Here is a 12,950-nt window from a genome sequence, read left to right on the forward strand (position 1 = left end):
GGAGTCGACAGACAAGAAAGGCAGCGAAGAGACAGGGGCTACCTCATAATCCAAGGACTATAGCGTGTGCCACGTTCTTTCGTTCGTCTTTCTTCCTCGACCTTACCTACCTACACTACTACCGACGACACTACACACGACGAACTAACTAACTAGTTCAGACCCCTGCTCCAAGATCGATCCTTTCCTCTTCCCTCCCTCTGCTCCGCTGCCGACCCTCAGGCCACGCGCTGGATCGGCGGATACTTAGAACGGCCATTCTCTCTTTGGGTCTTCTCCACCGACCACGTTCGCCGTGTTACCACCCTCCCCCAATTTGCCTTCCCGCCCGACCTGGAACATGCGATAGTGCGGACACGGCCTCGTAGGATCCTCTCTTCTGCAACTCCCCTCCCACCATGGATCCCTCTGTCGCCCATCGGCCCTGGGAGACGGCCTCCGGGCCCCAGACCCCGGCGGCTTCGACGCAGACTCTGCCCTCGATCTCGACCCTCACGGCCAACATGACCGGCGTCAATCCCTCGGAGAAGTCGCCTGGGAACACGTCCCTCAACACGATCGAGCGAGATTCGGGGAATTGGTCGATGCCGCAGAGCACAAGTACGCATGCATCCTCTTTGTCCTCATACTCCCCACCATGCTGACCCGCCCAGGATCTTCGACCTACTCGACCGCAACCAACGGCACCGGCAACAACTACCCTTCCTTGACCTTCCTAACCTCAACGTCACATCCCTCGCCCGTTCGCGGGCATCCAGCCGCCGTCGACCGAAGTTCCTACCCACATGAGCAATCTACCACTCCGTCCTCCGCCGGTGCGCAGCAGCCGTCACCGAACTTCAACACCGCCCAGCCCAATCCCGCACTACCCTCTATAAACCAGAACTATGAAGCTCCCTCCCACCGTGGGAGCGTTGCCGAGACGTCCGAGTCCCGGCGGAGCAGCGTCGACAGTCGCATGAACCAAGGGATCAGCTCGCTCGCCATCAGTCCAGCATCACCATATCACAGCACCAATGCGTCGCAGTCGTCGATTGTGTCGAACCTACAACGCGAGCGCGGCATCATCCGGTACTCGGATGCCAGCCAACCGATCTCGCCCATGGGGGCTCGAGCTGGGGACGCCCGCAACAACTTTGCGGGGGGTCGGACAGCGCCTGCGATCTCGTCAAATCCCCGGTCCGAGATTTACAATGCCGACGCACCCACGGCGGGTATGGCATACGCCTTCCCGGATCCCGATGTAGCACGATCGAACTCCATGTCCTCCACCGAGAGGTCTAATCCACCCTTCTCCCGCAAAGGCAGCATGGCGGAGTCTCTCAGCAGCATGTACTCGGAATCCCGCATGCCGCGGGGACAGCATGGTAGGATTCCTTGCCCGACCGCGCTTCGTATGCAAATACTGACCATGCTACAGAGCTGCCCCAGAACGTACATCACCATTCTATGCAGCACAAGCAAGTGCGAGAGCTGATTGGGGAAGAATCCGAATTATCCGGGGGGAATACGCCGTACAGCCGGACGCCAGAACTACGGGTCACGCACAAGCTGGCCGAGCGAAAACGCCGGAGCGAGATGAAGGACTGCTTCGAGGCGCTGCGCATGCGTCTCCCGCAGGGCCACAACAACAAGTCGAGTAAATGGGAAACCCTGACCCGGGCCATTGAATACATCAACGGCTTGGAGAAGGCGGCCAACCAGGCCCAGCAGATGGTCAGCCAGGCTCAGCGGGAGATTGCCTCACTACGCACGGAGAATGAGGAGCTGCGCGCACAACTCAATCAGAACGGCCCATCACGACCGGGCTCGATCTTTGAGCATCACCAGATGGCTACCACCCCGACCAACGGCCAGCCCCATCCGCCCGTGTTCTCCGGGTTTGGCAACGGCTCAGGCGTCCAAGACCAGCCGCGGACTCTACCTCCGCTCATGAACGGCTCCGTGGCTCCGATGCAGGGGATCCAGTATACGGACGAGCGACGATAATCAAGTCTTGCGGGACAGAAAATGAGAAATGACGTGTCATGCTGCGAAACGCAATGTCCACCGACGCCCTCGATTGTTTTTTCTTCTTCAATGTGCCATTCTACATATCCCTGTTCTAGATAACACTCCCCATCTCGAGTTTTCTCGACCCGGCCGGTTTATATTTGTCTTGGGTGTTCCCTCCTTTCTTGTTTGTCTTTTTTCTTTGCTCTCTTGACTATCATACCCGCCATTGCTGTGTTTCATTGTTCCTTGAACTGTATTAGGGCTCATCCCCATTCCGCGGAATGCAGAGCTCTATCTTCCGCCTTTTTTTTTGTTCTTCATGATGGCATCATTGGTTCTACTGCATGGAAATGGACAGGAAGGGATCTGTGGGGTTTACTATGTATGGGTCTGGGATTTATTGTTGAGCTGCTTTCTCGCCCCGTCGAGCGTGTAACAAATCAATCAACCACCAAAAAGCTGGATTTGGACTACTGCCAGTCGAAGAATTATTATTCACCAGATCATCGTAGATCCATAGTTATAAACAGTACAACACTGCTGCTCTATTTTAAGTGACCCTCCCCGATTGGCCACTGTAAGCGCCCGTCTCCAGCTCTCGGCGCGTACCTGTTTCGCACCCTGCCCAACCACCCAATGACCATCTCCGAACTGTGTTTGAGATCGCTGCCGAAACACATCTCGTCCCCTTCTCATTGGTTGTTTCAGCTCTCTGCTAACGCTGGACAGTCAAGATGGGGCCGGCCTGTGGACCTGGCTAGATCCTAAGCTTTAGCATGCAGTTGGGATCATGGCAGCTGCACAGATTAACACATCCTGTAAATAGCTCGAGGCTGCCTAGTTGTTTATTTGTATTGCGTATCCAGCCCTATTTTTGATCTTCTTTCTGTCAATGGGGATTCATTTGGCTTTTCTTTGTCGCTTTCTCGTTCTTTCTCTCATTGTTCCTGTTTCATTCACTGCCTGCGACACACACACATCCGGCTTGATTCATATTAATAGAACCTACAACGCTCTTTGTCTCGATTCTACAGTCATTCCAACCTCTGTCTTCTTCGTCTCTTCCCATGTGGTATGTTTACATCCAGGACAGACAGCACCTCCAGAAAGCAGAACTAAAGCAACTACAACAGCAACCATGCCCTCCAAACGCCAGAAAGGTTTACTGGCCCCTCTCCCACCAGCATTCCCTCTCTCCTCGCCCATCACCGAGGAAGTCCCCAGCCCGCCGTGCTCATCGTCCGAGGACCACGAGCTAGAACGCACCAGGCCATTCGAGTTCCTTGTCAAGGCCACGCGGCAACGAAGCCAAAAGCGCAAGCAGGGGCATCGCTCAGTAAATTTCTCGCATCGGGACCGAGATGGGAAGAGAGTGAGCATTGGGGGTATCATGAAGAAGAAGAATAATGCGAAGCCCGTGGGTCTGAACTTGGTAACGGACTTTTCGGAGACGAGTTCAACAGCCACCCCTCGAGCTGAGGGGAATACGGCTCCGTTTGTGGATTTGAATGATCTGAAGTTGTTGTCTAAGGCAAGGGCGAAGGAGAGGTCCGCTCAGAAACAGAAAGGCCGGACGGTTCCGAAGAAAAGTACGACGACGACTGCGGATGGATTCTACCGACTTCCTGATGAGGTTTCTGTTGATGTCGATATCCAGCAGGGCCTCGCAGATACATTTAACACTGATTCCACAAACGCTCGGCTGGAGGCAAATCCCAACAACCCTTTCCGTGATCAGTACGAACTGTCGCCATCGGATCGGACTGTCGTCATAGGTCTTACTGTGCCATCCAGCGAAGCCCTGCATTTGGACCGGCTCAAATCGAGGGACCCTGATAGTGCCGGCGAACAGGCTACTACACCACTCACTCCCTCGATTATTGTCACGCCTGCGTGCGAAGAGGCTCCCTGGCAGATCCCTAGCCCGGAGACCCAGCGTCCTAGGGCAACGTCCAGCATTTACTCCCGGCCCACCACTATACTCGAACAGTTCCCGTCAGATATCCCACCCGTACCTGCAATCCCGGCCTTACATGCAGCCAAAAAAATCAATACCAATCCCCCTCCGTCCACACGCAACCGCTCGCTCTCCACCGACACCATCTTTGAAGAAGATAGTCCCCAGGAAAAGAAGCCCAGCCGGCTGAGCGTAAACACTGAGTCGAACAGACCCCAGTCCCAGGGATGGTGGACGTACTTGCTCTCCCCACTACTCAGCCGTTCCAACACCTTCTCAAGCAAGAAGTCACCCACCAGCCCGGGCTTCTCTATTTCTCCTCGAGCCTTCCGCGCCAAAGAACCAACTAAAGACTGGTGGGAGAAAGAAGTCTCGTGTTTTTCACCAGAGACTCCGGAAGCTGTTGCGCCGAATGCATGGGAGAAGAAACCGGAGCAATCACGATCACTCAATGGCGGTGGTGAAGAAGTGGCCGCAGCAGCCCCGACCAACAGGGATAATCTGACATCCATGATGTTTCCCGGACGTCCGATTCAGGGCCTTGCGGCCGAGTATTACCAGGCTTGTGCCCATGAGCTTTTCAGCAAGACTCCGTTCTTTGAATGCCAGGATCATGTCTGCTCTATCACGCCCGTCAAGATCGTGAGCAATGAGAAAGCAGTGGTAGATGTACCGGGGGATCAGAGACTGGCTCTTGTTGAGGTTGATCCTTCAAACGCTGGCCTGCAGGGGCGTGGTGTGCCTGCAGAGAAGACGAAAACTGCCACCCGAGGACTTCTTATTGATGTTGACTCCCCTCGGCCAAATAATGGAGACACGAAAGGTGTTACACGATCACCTGCTTCCGCTACGAGCACAGACTCGTGGGTGTCCACGGCGGTTGACACTCCCGAGCAGGAAAAGCCTTTGTCCCAAACCAAAGGTTTCATTGAAGAACCACCAGCTCCAGTTCAAGTTTCTCAACCACGGATTTTCGAATCTGAGAAACGGGCTCCGACGCCTGTAGCTGCTCCGACGCCGCAAATAATCAACACCTTCTCGCCACCTGGGAACAACGTGCACTATCCACCGCCAGTTGCTCAGCCGCCGTTCCAGCCAGCTCCTGTGATAGAAAAGGAAGTACCCCATTTCGGACCCGTCTACCCTCCTGGTCATGACACACCATTGGGACAACAGGCAGCGCCAAATTCAACATGGCTACAAGAACATTCTCGACCACCAGAACCAGTGTCTCCGGGCTTTCAACGACAGACAGAGGGTACCAGATCGATCCCTATGAATGACATGCAGGCCCCAGCACCAGCATACACCCAGTATCAAAGAGATGACGCCCTACCGCCACGCTACGCTCTGCACCCGTCACCAGGAGCAGTGGTGATGGACCCAACCGCGCCAAGAGGACCGGGTGAGAACCGTCGTCGTCGACTGGAAAGAGAAGACGCCATTGGACGCCAAGTCGGCGGTCTATGGCGCGGACGAGGCCCGGTTTCCAAGAGGGGATGTTTCGGACGGCCTGGACGTGAGGGCCGACTCCGACGACGGTGGTACTTTGGCATTTGCATTTTCTTCTTCGTGATTGTCGCAGTGGCCATTTCCCTCGCGCTCACTCTAACCAAGCACGGAGACACAACACCCGTGCAGTCCCAGTGGCTCAATCTGACGGGATATCCGCCCATGCCAACGGGGATTGCCACGATAGCAGGCGCCGAACCGCAGGTCCAGCGATCTGCGTGCATTACGCCTCCTTCTTTGTGGAGCTGTGCGCTGCCCAAGGGCGAGCTGCAGTCTGCGAATATGCCCTACGCGGCTAACAACCCTAACTTCCGGGTTGAGATTCGTTTTCTCAACGGGACTTACAACCACAGCACAGTTGTCAATACTAGCTCGACGCTTCGTGTCAGGAGGGATAACGGCTCATTTGATCCATCGCCTTCACCACCAAGTCTCGCAGACCAGACGTTCCTCGGTAACACCACAGACGGCAACGCTGTCCCTTACGCAGGCGAGGACACGCCCTTCTACATGACCATCATGTCACCAGCGCAAGTGTCTTCTAACGCCCTGTTCCGCCGCTCCTCATCTTCCTCTGCATCCAGCGAAACATTCAACCTATCAAACATCATCCCAGCACCCGACGAGACCACTGACGGTTTACCCGCCGCGGCAACACTCTACCCACTCCCAGACTCGCAGCCCGTTCGTTTATACAACCGGGGAATGTCAACAGAGCACTACGGCTTCTATACATACTTCGATAAGTCGATCTTCCTCGAATCCGAGTCCCCCCTAAACGGCGGAACAAGCGACACCAATGCCAACGACACCAACGGCGGCTCAGCCCAGTCCAGCGCAAAAGTGCGCTGCACATGGTCTCAAACACGCTTCCTCGTGCAGATCTGGACCCAACCTGGGAAGCTGGGATACAACCTGGTTTCAGGCAGGAGTACAGGTACAAGCACAAGCACAAGCACAAGCACACCTGCCTCGTCAACACCAACAGCCACGTCAACGATACCGACATCTTCGTCGTCTGCGACGGATTTTACCCGTCCAGGCTCGTTTCCCTATCCCGTTACTATAACAGTTGACCGCCACGGCGGCAACGCAGATCAAAAACTGGTGTACTGCTACGGGATTGAAGAGGATGGACATTACAATGTTACGAATCACAAGCTGGAGATTGAGGATCGGAGTGTGGGTGGGACGTTGATTGATCCTGCTAGTTCGAGTGAGAAGGGTGGGAGTTACGGGGGTGTTGATGGGGGGACAGGCGGGTGTGAGTGTCAGTGGACGAATTGGATTGGGAGTGTTTAGATGGTTCATACGCGTGTTTTGTTAGAGTTCAGGCTCGGTGGCTTGCTTCCTTTTATTGTCTGGTTGTTCTGAGTGGTCAGTTGCTTATTACCCTTTATAGATAATCGCGCCGCAACAATAGAAGAGCTACATCAAATTGAAATAGAGGTTATCATCATCATCGTCATCGTCGTCGTCACCGGTTATAGAGACATGGTCTTGAAAAGCGAACTCTAAAAGATAAACTTCAGAGTGATAACCGAATCAAGCAAATGGCGCAAGGTAGCATCAGAAAATTATACTTTGCTCTGAACCTGGTCCTCAGACATTCCTTCTAGCCGACGGCGTTGGAGGCAACCTAGTCTGAGATAGTAAATGTATCTAGGGCTAGTGTCATGACTGACCACTGGATCGCACGAATGCCAACAACCCAAAATCTAGGACCAACGGCCGGTTTACTGCTGCTGAAGGGCAAATTTGCAAGCGGTTATCCCCTTTTGGCAGGCTATTAATAGGACGTCAAAATTGTATGACAGCGCCAAGGTTTGTTCTGGTTGCATTGGTTTTGCCACTGACCCTCAACCCTGGTGCCAGCCCATAGCCCTGGAGGCACAGCAGGAGGGTGCTCCTCGAGGAACCAGGGTCTATTCACTAGAGTCAGATCTACTCAAAGCACAAAAAATTCCAACCACTTTTTTTCGTCATTTTTTAATTAACATTACATTAGGGAGTTCCAGTATGTATCCCAAGAAACACAAAAAGACACAAAAAAGATCGGTCTAAACCAGAACGCCTGTCGCGATTACCGCGCCTTGCCCATCTCACTCTTCTTCATGTCATATGGACAGCAGCCAGTAGATTGAAAGAAGAGGAGGAGACATAGTAGGACAACAAGGCAGCGGGTAAACGGACACTGAACACCGGCATCCGAAACAATATCAAATCACAAAGAGAGATAGAAAAAATATTTAGACCAGGAGCAGGCCGTAGGCGACGCTGCCCAGAACACCGGCCATGGGCACGGCGACCTTGGCACCCGGGTTGGAGGGGGTGAAGCCGGGGCTGGAGCTAGGCGAGGCACCGGAGCTGGCGCCAGAGCTGGAGCCAGCGCCAGCAGCGCCCGAGGAACCAGAGCTGGAGGAGCCAGAGCTGGAGGAACCAGCGCCAGAGCTGCTACCAGCACTGGGGGTGGCGCCGGGGGCGCCGGCGGATTCGGTAGAGCTGGGGAAGACGGGAACGCTCGGGGTCGTGGTAACGGTGGAGTTGCTACCGCCGGTGCTGTTGCCACCGCTGATGCCAGTCATGATGGGGTGGGAGCCAGTGCTAACAGCGGAACTCTGGACAACGGACTTGTGGTTCAAGACCGGGGGCTCGCCCTTCTTGGGAACAGCGGCCTGGGAGCCGGCAGCAAGGGCCAGGATGGCCACGGTCGAAGCTGTGAAGTACATGTTGGATGAGGCGAAAGCGATTGAACGGAAGCAGATGAAGCTTGTCTGAACGAGCGACGAAGCGGGCTGTGATGAATGTCAGACAATGGACCAAGGTCTCCGTGATCAAGAAGAACATACCTAGTATTATGAATGGATGTGAATGCGATGGGAAAGGAAGAAGAACGAAACCTGCTCCGGGGGTCGCGGGAACTCTATTCTTATAGACCAGAGATTGTCCAAATCCGGACCTGTCAGATCGTGATGACATGACAGAAGATTTTTTTCGATTTCCCGCATGTTCCTTAGCCAGATGAGCCGTACCTCTGGTGCCACCGACGAACCCTGCAGGGCGTTGTGGAGACAAACTGGAGCTGTAAGTTTCCGCATCCGGGGTGCCAATGTCACTCCGGGCCCCGGCCGAGTCGGTGCAACCGTGGATCTCTTCAGAGCCAACTGGACGACTGAGACCGCCAGAGGTCGTCCGATCGGGGTCACGTGATGTCTCAAAGAGGAAAGCGTCGAAAGCGGAAGCGCCCAAGTGACGGCGCCAACGAGGAATTCCAGACATCGTGGACAATGGCTTTGAGCTGTTTGCAGAGAAACACTCGGTGGATCTAGTGGGTGACGTTGTTGGGAGACAATAGATGGAGTTGGGTCAAGGAAGACAACCCAAGCGTCAGACCTAAGGGTATGAGCCGCTTCGATGATGTTCCTGGGGAAGGTCATCTGACTGCGCCACTGGACAGATATGGTAAACGGTTTGAAATATGTTATTTTGATTATAAGACCGATGGAGGTCGGGGCCGAGTGGCTGAGCCATCGTCCGGCCGCCGGCCGGTTGATACCGCACATCGTGAGTCGGTTGGTTGAGGTGTCTGGCCACCACTTTGAGACGCCATCGTTGTCCGACTGCATCCGGTCGCTCGTGTTGGATCTTGGGAGAGCACACGACACAAGCATCAAGCATCTGTAACTCCAGGCTGTCATCCGCGAGGAATGTCCGTGGCGACCCCCAGATCGAGGATCATCGATCTGCCTGCCATGTGCAGTTGAGAGACAGACAAGAATGCCATTGACACATTGCCTGCAGAATGTGGAGGTTAATCAGATGAAACGTCAGTGACGAAGTGTTGTTGGTCTCCGTTCTCAGAGATGCTGGAGAAGCAGCGACGTAACTGAATTGTTCAGGTGTGACCTTCTTCAGTCAACAGTGCTCGCTTCGGTAGACTGCAGCTAGTAGCTCACAAGCATACAGTAAAGATTCACAGTATGGTACTGAGTTGGACAGTGAGAGCTTCAAAACAAAGTTGTGCAAGGAAGTGACTGGGAAATTGTCAAGGATATGGGGTGTAGTCTGTAGTCAGGAGTGGGAAGCCACCCTCCACGCTAGCTACTAGTTACACAGTACGTTGGGCAAAAAGTTCGGTCGAGACAAGAGGTTTTTCTGAATTGGATAGAACGATAATAATAACAATAATTATAATCAAACTATGAATCAGTAAGAAGAAGAATAAACATGACTGTAGATAGTTGCCTAATTAGCCTAACCACCGTGCTTAGTTTAGTTTGATGATCCGGTGTTCGCCTTCGCCCCTTCATTCCTTCTAGACACTCTTCCTTCCACCTGCGCAAGGCGCACTCCGGCCAGATGCCTCGCCAGTCTGAGCTGTACAGTCCTTCTCTTCTCTCCGCCAACTACGACGCAGACAACGCTTCATTGCGGTCGCCCTCCATCCAGGACTCCGACTCCGACGACGATGACTTCCTGGCCCGCAAACGCAGCACCCTCGAGCTCGCCGAACACGACCGCGCCGTCCTAGACGATGAAGATGAACGAGAGAAGCTGTTAACTCGGCGGCCTTCCATTCGCAGGATTTTCAGTCCAAACGGCAGCAGCGTCCGGATCGGCAAGAAGACCAAGCGCCGGCGAGGAGAGGCCCGCATCCCGCATCGGGAACGGGTCAGTGAGGACGGCGAGCTGATGTATGAGATGGAGGGCTTTGGAGATGATGAGTCCTTCCCGAGCGGATCATCCTTTGATCTGGACGAGGAGGTTGGATACACATATGACGAACCGGTAAGTCGATTTGATGTTCTGGGCTTGTTGCCTGGCTGACCTTGTTCCCCGCCATGATCTAGCCACCTCGGATATCCTGGCGCAAATGCCTTCTCATTTTCGCTCTCGTCTTCATCCTCTTCCTGATCCTCATACTCGGTGCCTACAAGGCCTCCAGCAACTTCCGCGCCGCACTCGCCCATGCCCAGCCGCTGCTCTCCAACGGTACCGCCCTCTTCGCTCCCACCACCATCCTCATCTCGTTGGATGGCTTCCGAGCCGACTTCCTCGATCGCGGCCTGACCCCGGCCCTGAATTCTCTCGTCGCAGACGGCGTCTCCCCCCAGTACATGCACCCCAGCTTCCCCAGCGTGACATTCCCGAACCACTTTACACTCATGACTGGACTATACCCGGAAAGCCATGGAATAGTGGGAAACAGCTTTTATGACCCGGCGCTGCAGGAAGAGTTCTACTACACGGACTCGTCCGTCAGCATGCAGCCCAAGTGGTGGCTTGCAGAACCACTGTGGGTGACGGCTGAAGAGCACGGGGTCAAGAGCGCTATCCACATGTGGCCGGGATCCGAAGCGCACATCATGGACGAGGAGCCAACTTATCTGGACAAGTACAATGGATCAGAAGCATTGTTCCGCAAGGTCGACCGCATTCTGGAGCTGCTCGATCTCCCTGGGCCGGAGGATGAATCGGACATAGTGCCTGAACGGCCACAGTTTATCGCGGCGTATGTGCCCAATGTTGACCGGGATGGGCACAACTACGGTCCGAACAGTACGGAAATCCGCGACACGATCGCCGCGGCGGATGGGATGATAGCCGAGCTCGTGGCAGGTCTCAAAGGTCGCAATTTGACGAATGTGGTCAACGTGGTCATTGTGTCTGACCACGGCATGGCCACCACGTCCAACGAGCGCCTGGTCCAGCTGGACGACCTGATTGATATGGATTTGGTCGAGCATACCGACGGGTGGCCATCGCGCGGACTGCGTCCCAAGCGGCCCGAAGACCTTCAAACCCTTCAAGACCAGCTCGATAAGGTGAAGGAAGACTATTCGCACGCGGTGGAGATTTACACACGGCAAACAATGCCTGAGCGATACCATTTCTCGAACAACGACCGCATCGCCCCGTTGTGGGTGATTCCCAAGACCGGCTGGGCGATCGTTGAACGGCCAGAGTTTGACGCAAAGAAGGCACTGGAAACGGGTGAGGTCTACCGCCCGAAAGGTATTCATGGGTATGACCACGAGCACCCATTGATGCGTGCGATCTTCATCGCACATGGCCCTGCTTTCCCGCATACTCCCAACAGCCGGCTTGAAGCTTTCCGTAAGTTTCTTATTGCATGTCTTGACTGATAGTCATCTAACTGATCTGTGCAGAAAACACCGAGGTGTACAACATCCTCTGCGACTCGCTAGGAATCGATCCCCTACCGAACAATGGCACACTGCGCCTCCCACTTCAACCGGTGGGCTTGCATTCGGATGAGAATGCCCCAGCTGTTGAGCACCCAGCTGACCCACCGGCCGAGGTGTTGACTACGGCTGGACCTGCGCCTACGCCGCAGCCTACTGTGGTTTCAGACCCGAACGCGTCCGAATCGTCTCCCGCTACAGATCCGGGCAGTGATGATGAGAAAGGCCCGACATGGTGGGGTACGGTCTGGGGCAAAGTCGAGAAGTTGAAAGATTGGGCCGGGAACTTGCTCTCTTCCGCCGGTGATGCAATCTCTGGAAAGGGAAAGGATTCGTCCGGCTGATCTGATGCACTGCGCTAGGACTGTGGTTTGGCTTGCGATCTGATGTTTCTATTTTGTAATTTACTAGATACCCACCCTGCATATACTCATCATTTTCTACAAAGACATAGTCCAATCCAGACTAGCTGTGGTTTGTTTCGTCCAACAACCACAACATTCGGAGATCTATTGGCCACCTGGTCTCGTCATAGAGAGGTTGGCTATCCTTTTATTTAGATGGAAGATTCTTTCTCCAGGGTGTCTTTAAAGTATCTTCGTAAGAGGAATATTTCAACATTCTTAATCTCGTACAATGTCAACTTTGTTAAAATTGTTTCCCGTTTTGTAAGGTTTAGACTATATTTCATCCAACACTGTACTGTTCAATGGTCATCCTGTAGACGAGCCGAACGCCAGCTGCAGCCTTGCAGTGTTAGAATGTATTCATACATGGAAAGAATCGTTGTGCTCAGTCTAACTCACGTTGGCTGAACTAGGCTAGACTTGAGTGATGCTAACTGCATCACTACTAAAATAGCTATGTTCAACATTCAACTGAATCGAACTCAGATGTGTTCTAGGACCTCGCTAGACCTGCATGCCGCCATAGGCAGTATCGCCCTTGAAAAAAAAATGTTAAACTGAAGGGAAACTTCTAGTATATTGTAAGGTCTAGTGAACTTGGCTGAACTTGTGTAAGGCCAGCCAACACGCGTGCTGTCGTGGTACTAGACCTTAAATGTTGAATTGCATAGTGGTAGCCAATAAAGCTTACTTCAGGTAACGTAGCTAGACTACTAGAATAGCGATTATAGATATATCACCGTCGATGCTATCAAGGTTGAACAAGACAACTTACGCTCAACATCATAATATTCGGTTAGCGCTATCTGTATATATTCATGTGGTCTAAACTGCTGCGGGAACACGGTGGACATAGTATGTTTCACCGAAAAC

General features: G+C 53.7%; 4 protein-coding genes across 4 annotated transcripts; 3 read left to right on the plus strand and 1 right to left on the minus strand.

Moving 5' to 3' along the window:
• Positions 1 to 398: 398 nt before the first annotated feature.
• On the plus strand, positions 399 to 1,989 carry N7510_001730 (uncharacterized protein; the record flags this gene model as incomplete). Its single annotated transcript, XM_056973657.1, has 3 exons — positions 399 to 600; positions 654 to 1,367; positions 1,421 to 1,989. 3 exons carry the CDS (start codon positions 399 to 401, stop codon positions 1,987 to 1,989), a joined length of 1,485 nt encoding a protein of 494 aa, XP_056838774.1.
• A 1,144-nt stretch (positions 1,990 to 3,133) lies between these two features.
• On the plus strand, positions 3,134 to 6,766 carry N7510_001731 (uncharacterized protein; the record flags this gene model as incomplete). The annotated part of the gene is made up of 1 exon (XM_056973658.1): positions 3,134 to 6,766. One exon carries the CDS (start codon positions 3,134 to 3,136, stop codon positions 6,764 to 6,766), a length of 3,633 nt encoding a protein of 1,210 aa, XP_056838775.1.
• A 947-nt stretch (positions 6,767 to 7,713) lies between these two features.
• N7510_001732 (uncharacterized protein) lies at positions 7,714 to 9,027 on the minus strand (the record flags this gene model as incomplete). Its single annotated transcript, XM_056973659.1, has 2 exons — positions 7,714 to 8,259; positions 8,497 to 9,027. The coding sequence occupies 2 exons, from the start codon at positions 9,025 to 9,027 to the stop codon at positions 7,714 to 7,716; spliced, it is 1,077 nt and encodes a 358-aa protein (XP_056838776.1).
• Positions 9,028 to 9,823: 796 nt separating this feature from the next.
• N7510_001733 (nucleotide pyrophosphatase/phosphodiesterase family protein) lies at positions 9,824 to 12,014 on the plus strand (the record flags this gene model as incomplete). Its single annotated transcript, XM_056973660.1, has 3 exons — positions 9,824 to 10,252; positions 10,315 to 11,581; positions 11,635 to 12,014. The coding sequence occupies 3 exons, from the start codon at positions 9,824 to 9,826 to the stop codon at positions 12,012 to 12,014; spliced, it is 2,076 nt and encodes a 691-aa protein (XP_056838777.1).
• Positions 12,015 to 12,950: the final 936 nt, after the last annotated feature.

This window comes from Penicillium lagena (assembly GCF_028827675.1).
Source record: "Penicillium lagena strain IBT 129212 chromosome Unknown utg000001l_segment0_segment0, whole genome shotgun sequence".
Taxonomy (NCBI): domain Eukaryota; kingdom Fungi; phylum Ascomycota; class Eurotiomycetes; order Eurotiales; family Aspergillaceae; genus Penicillium; species Penicillium lagena.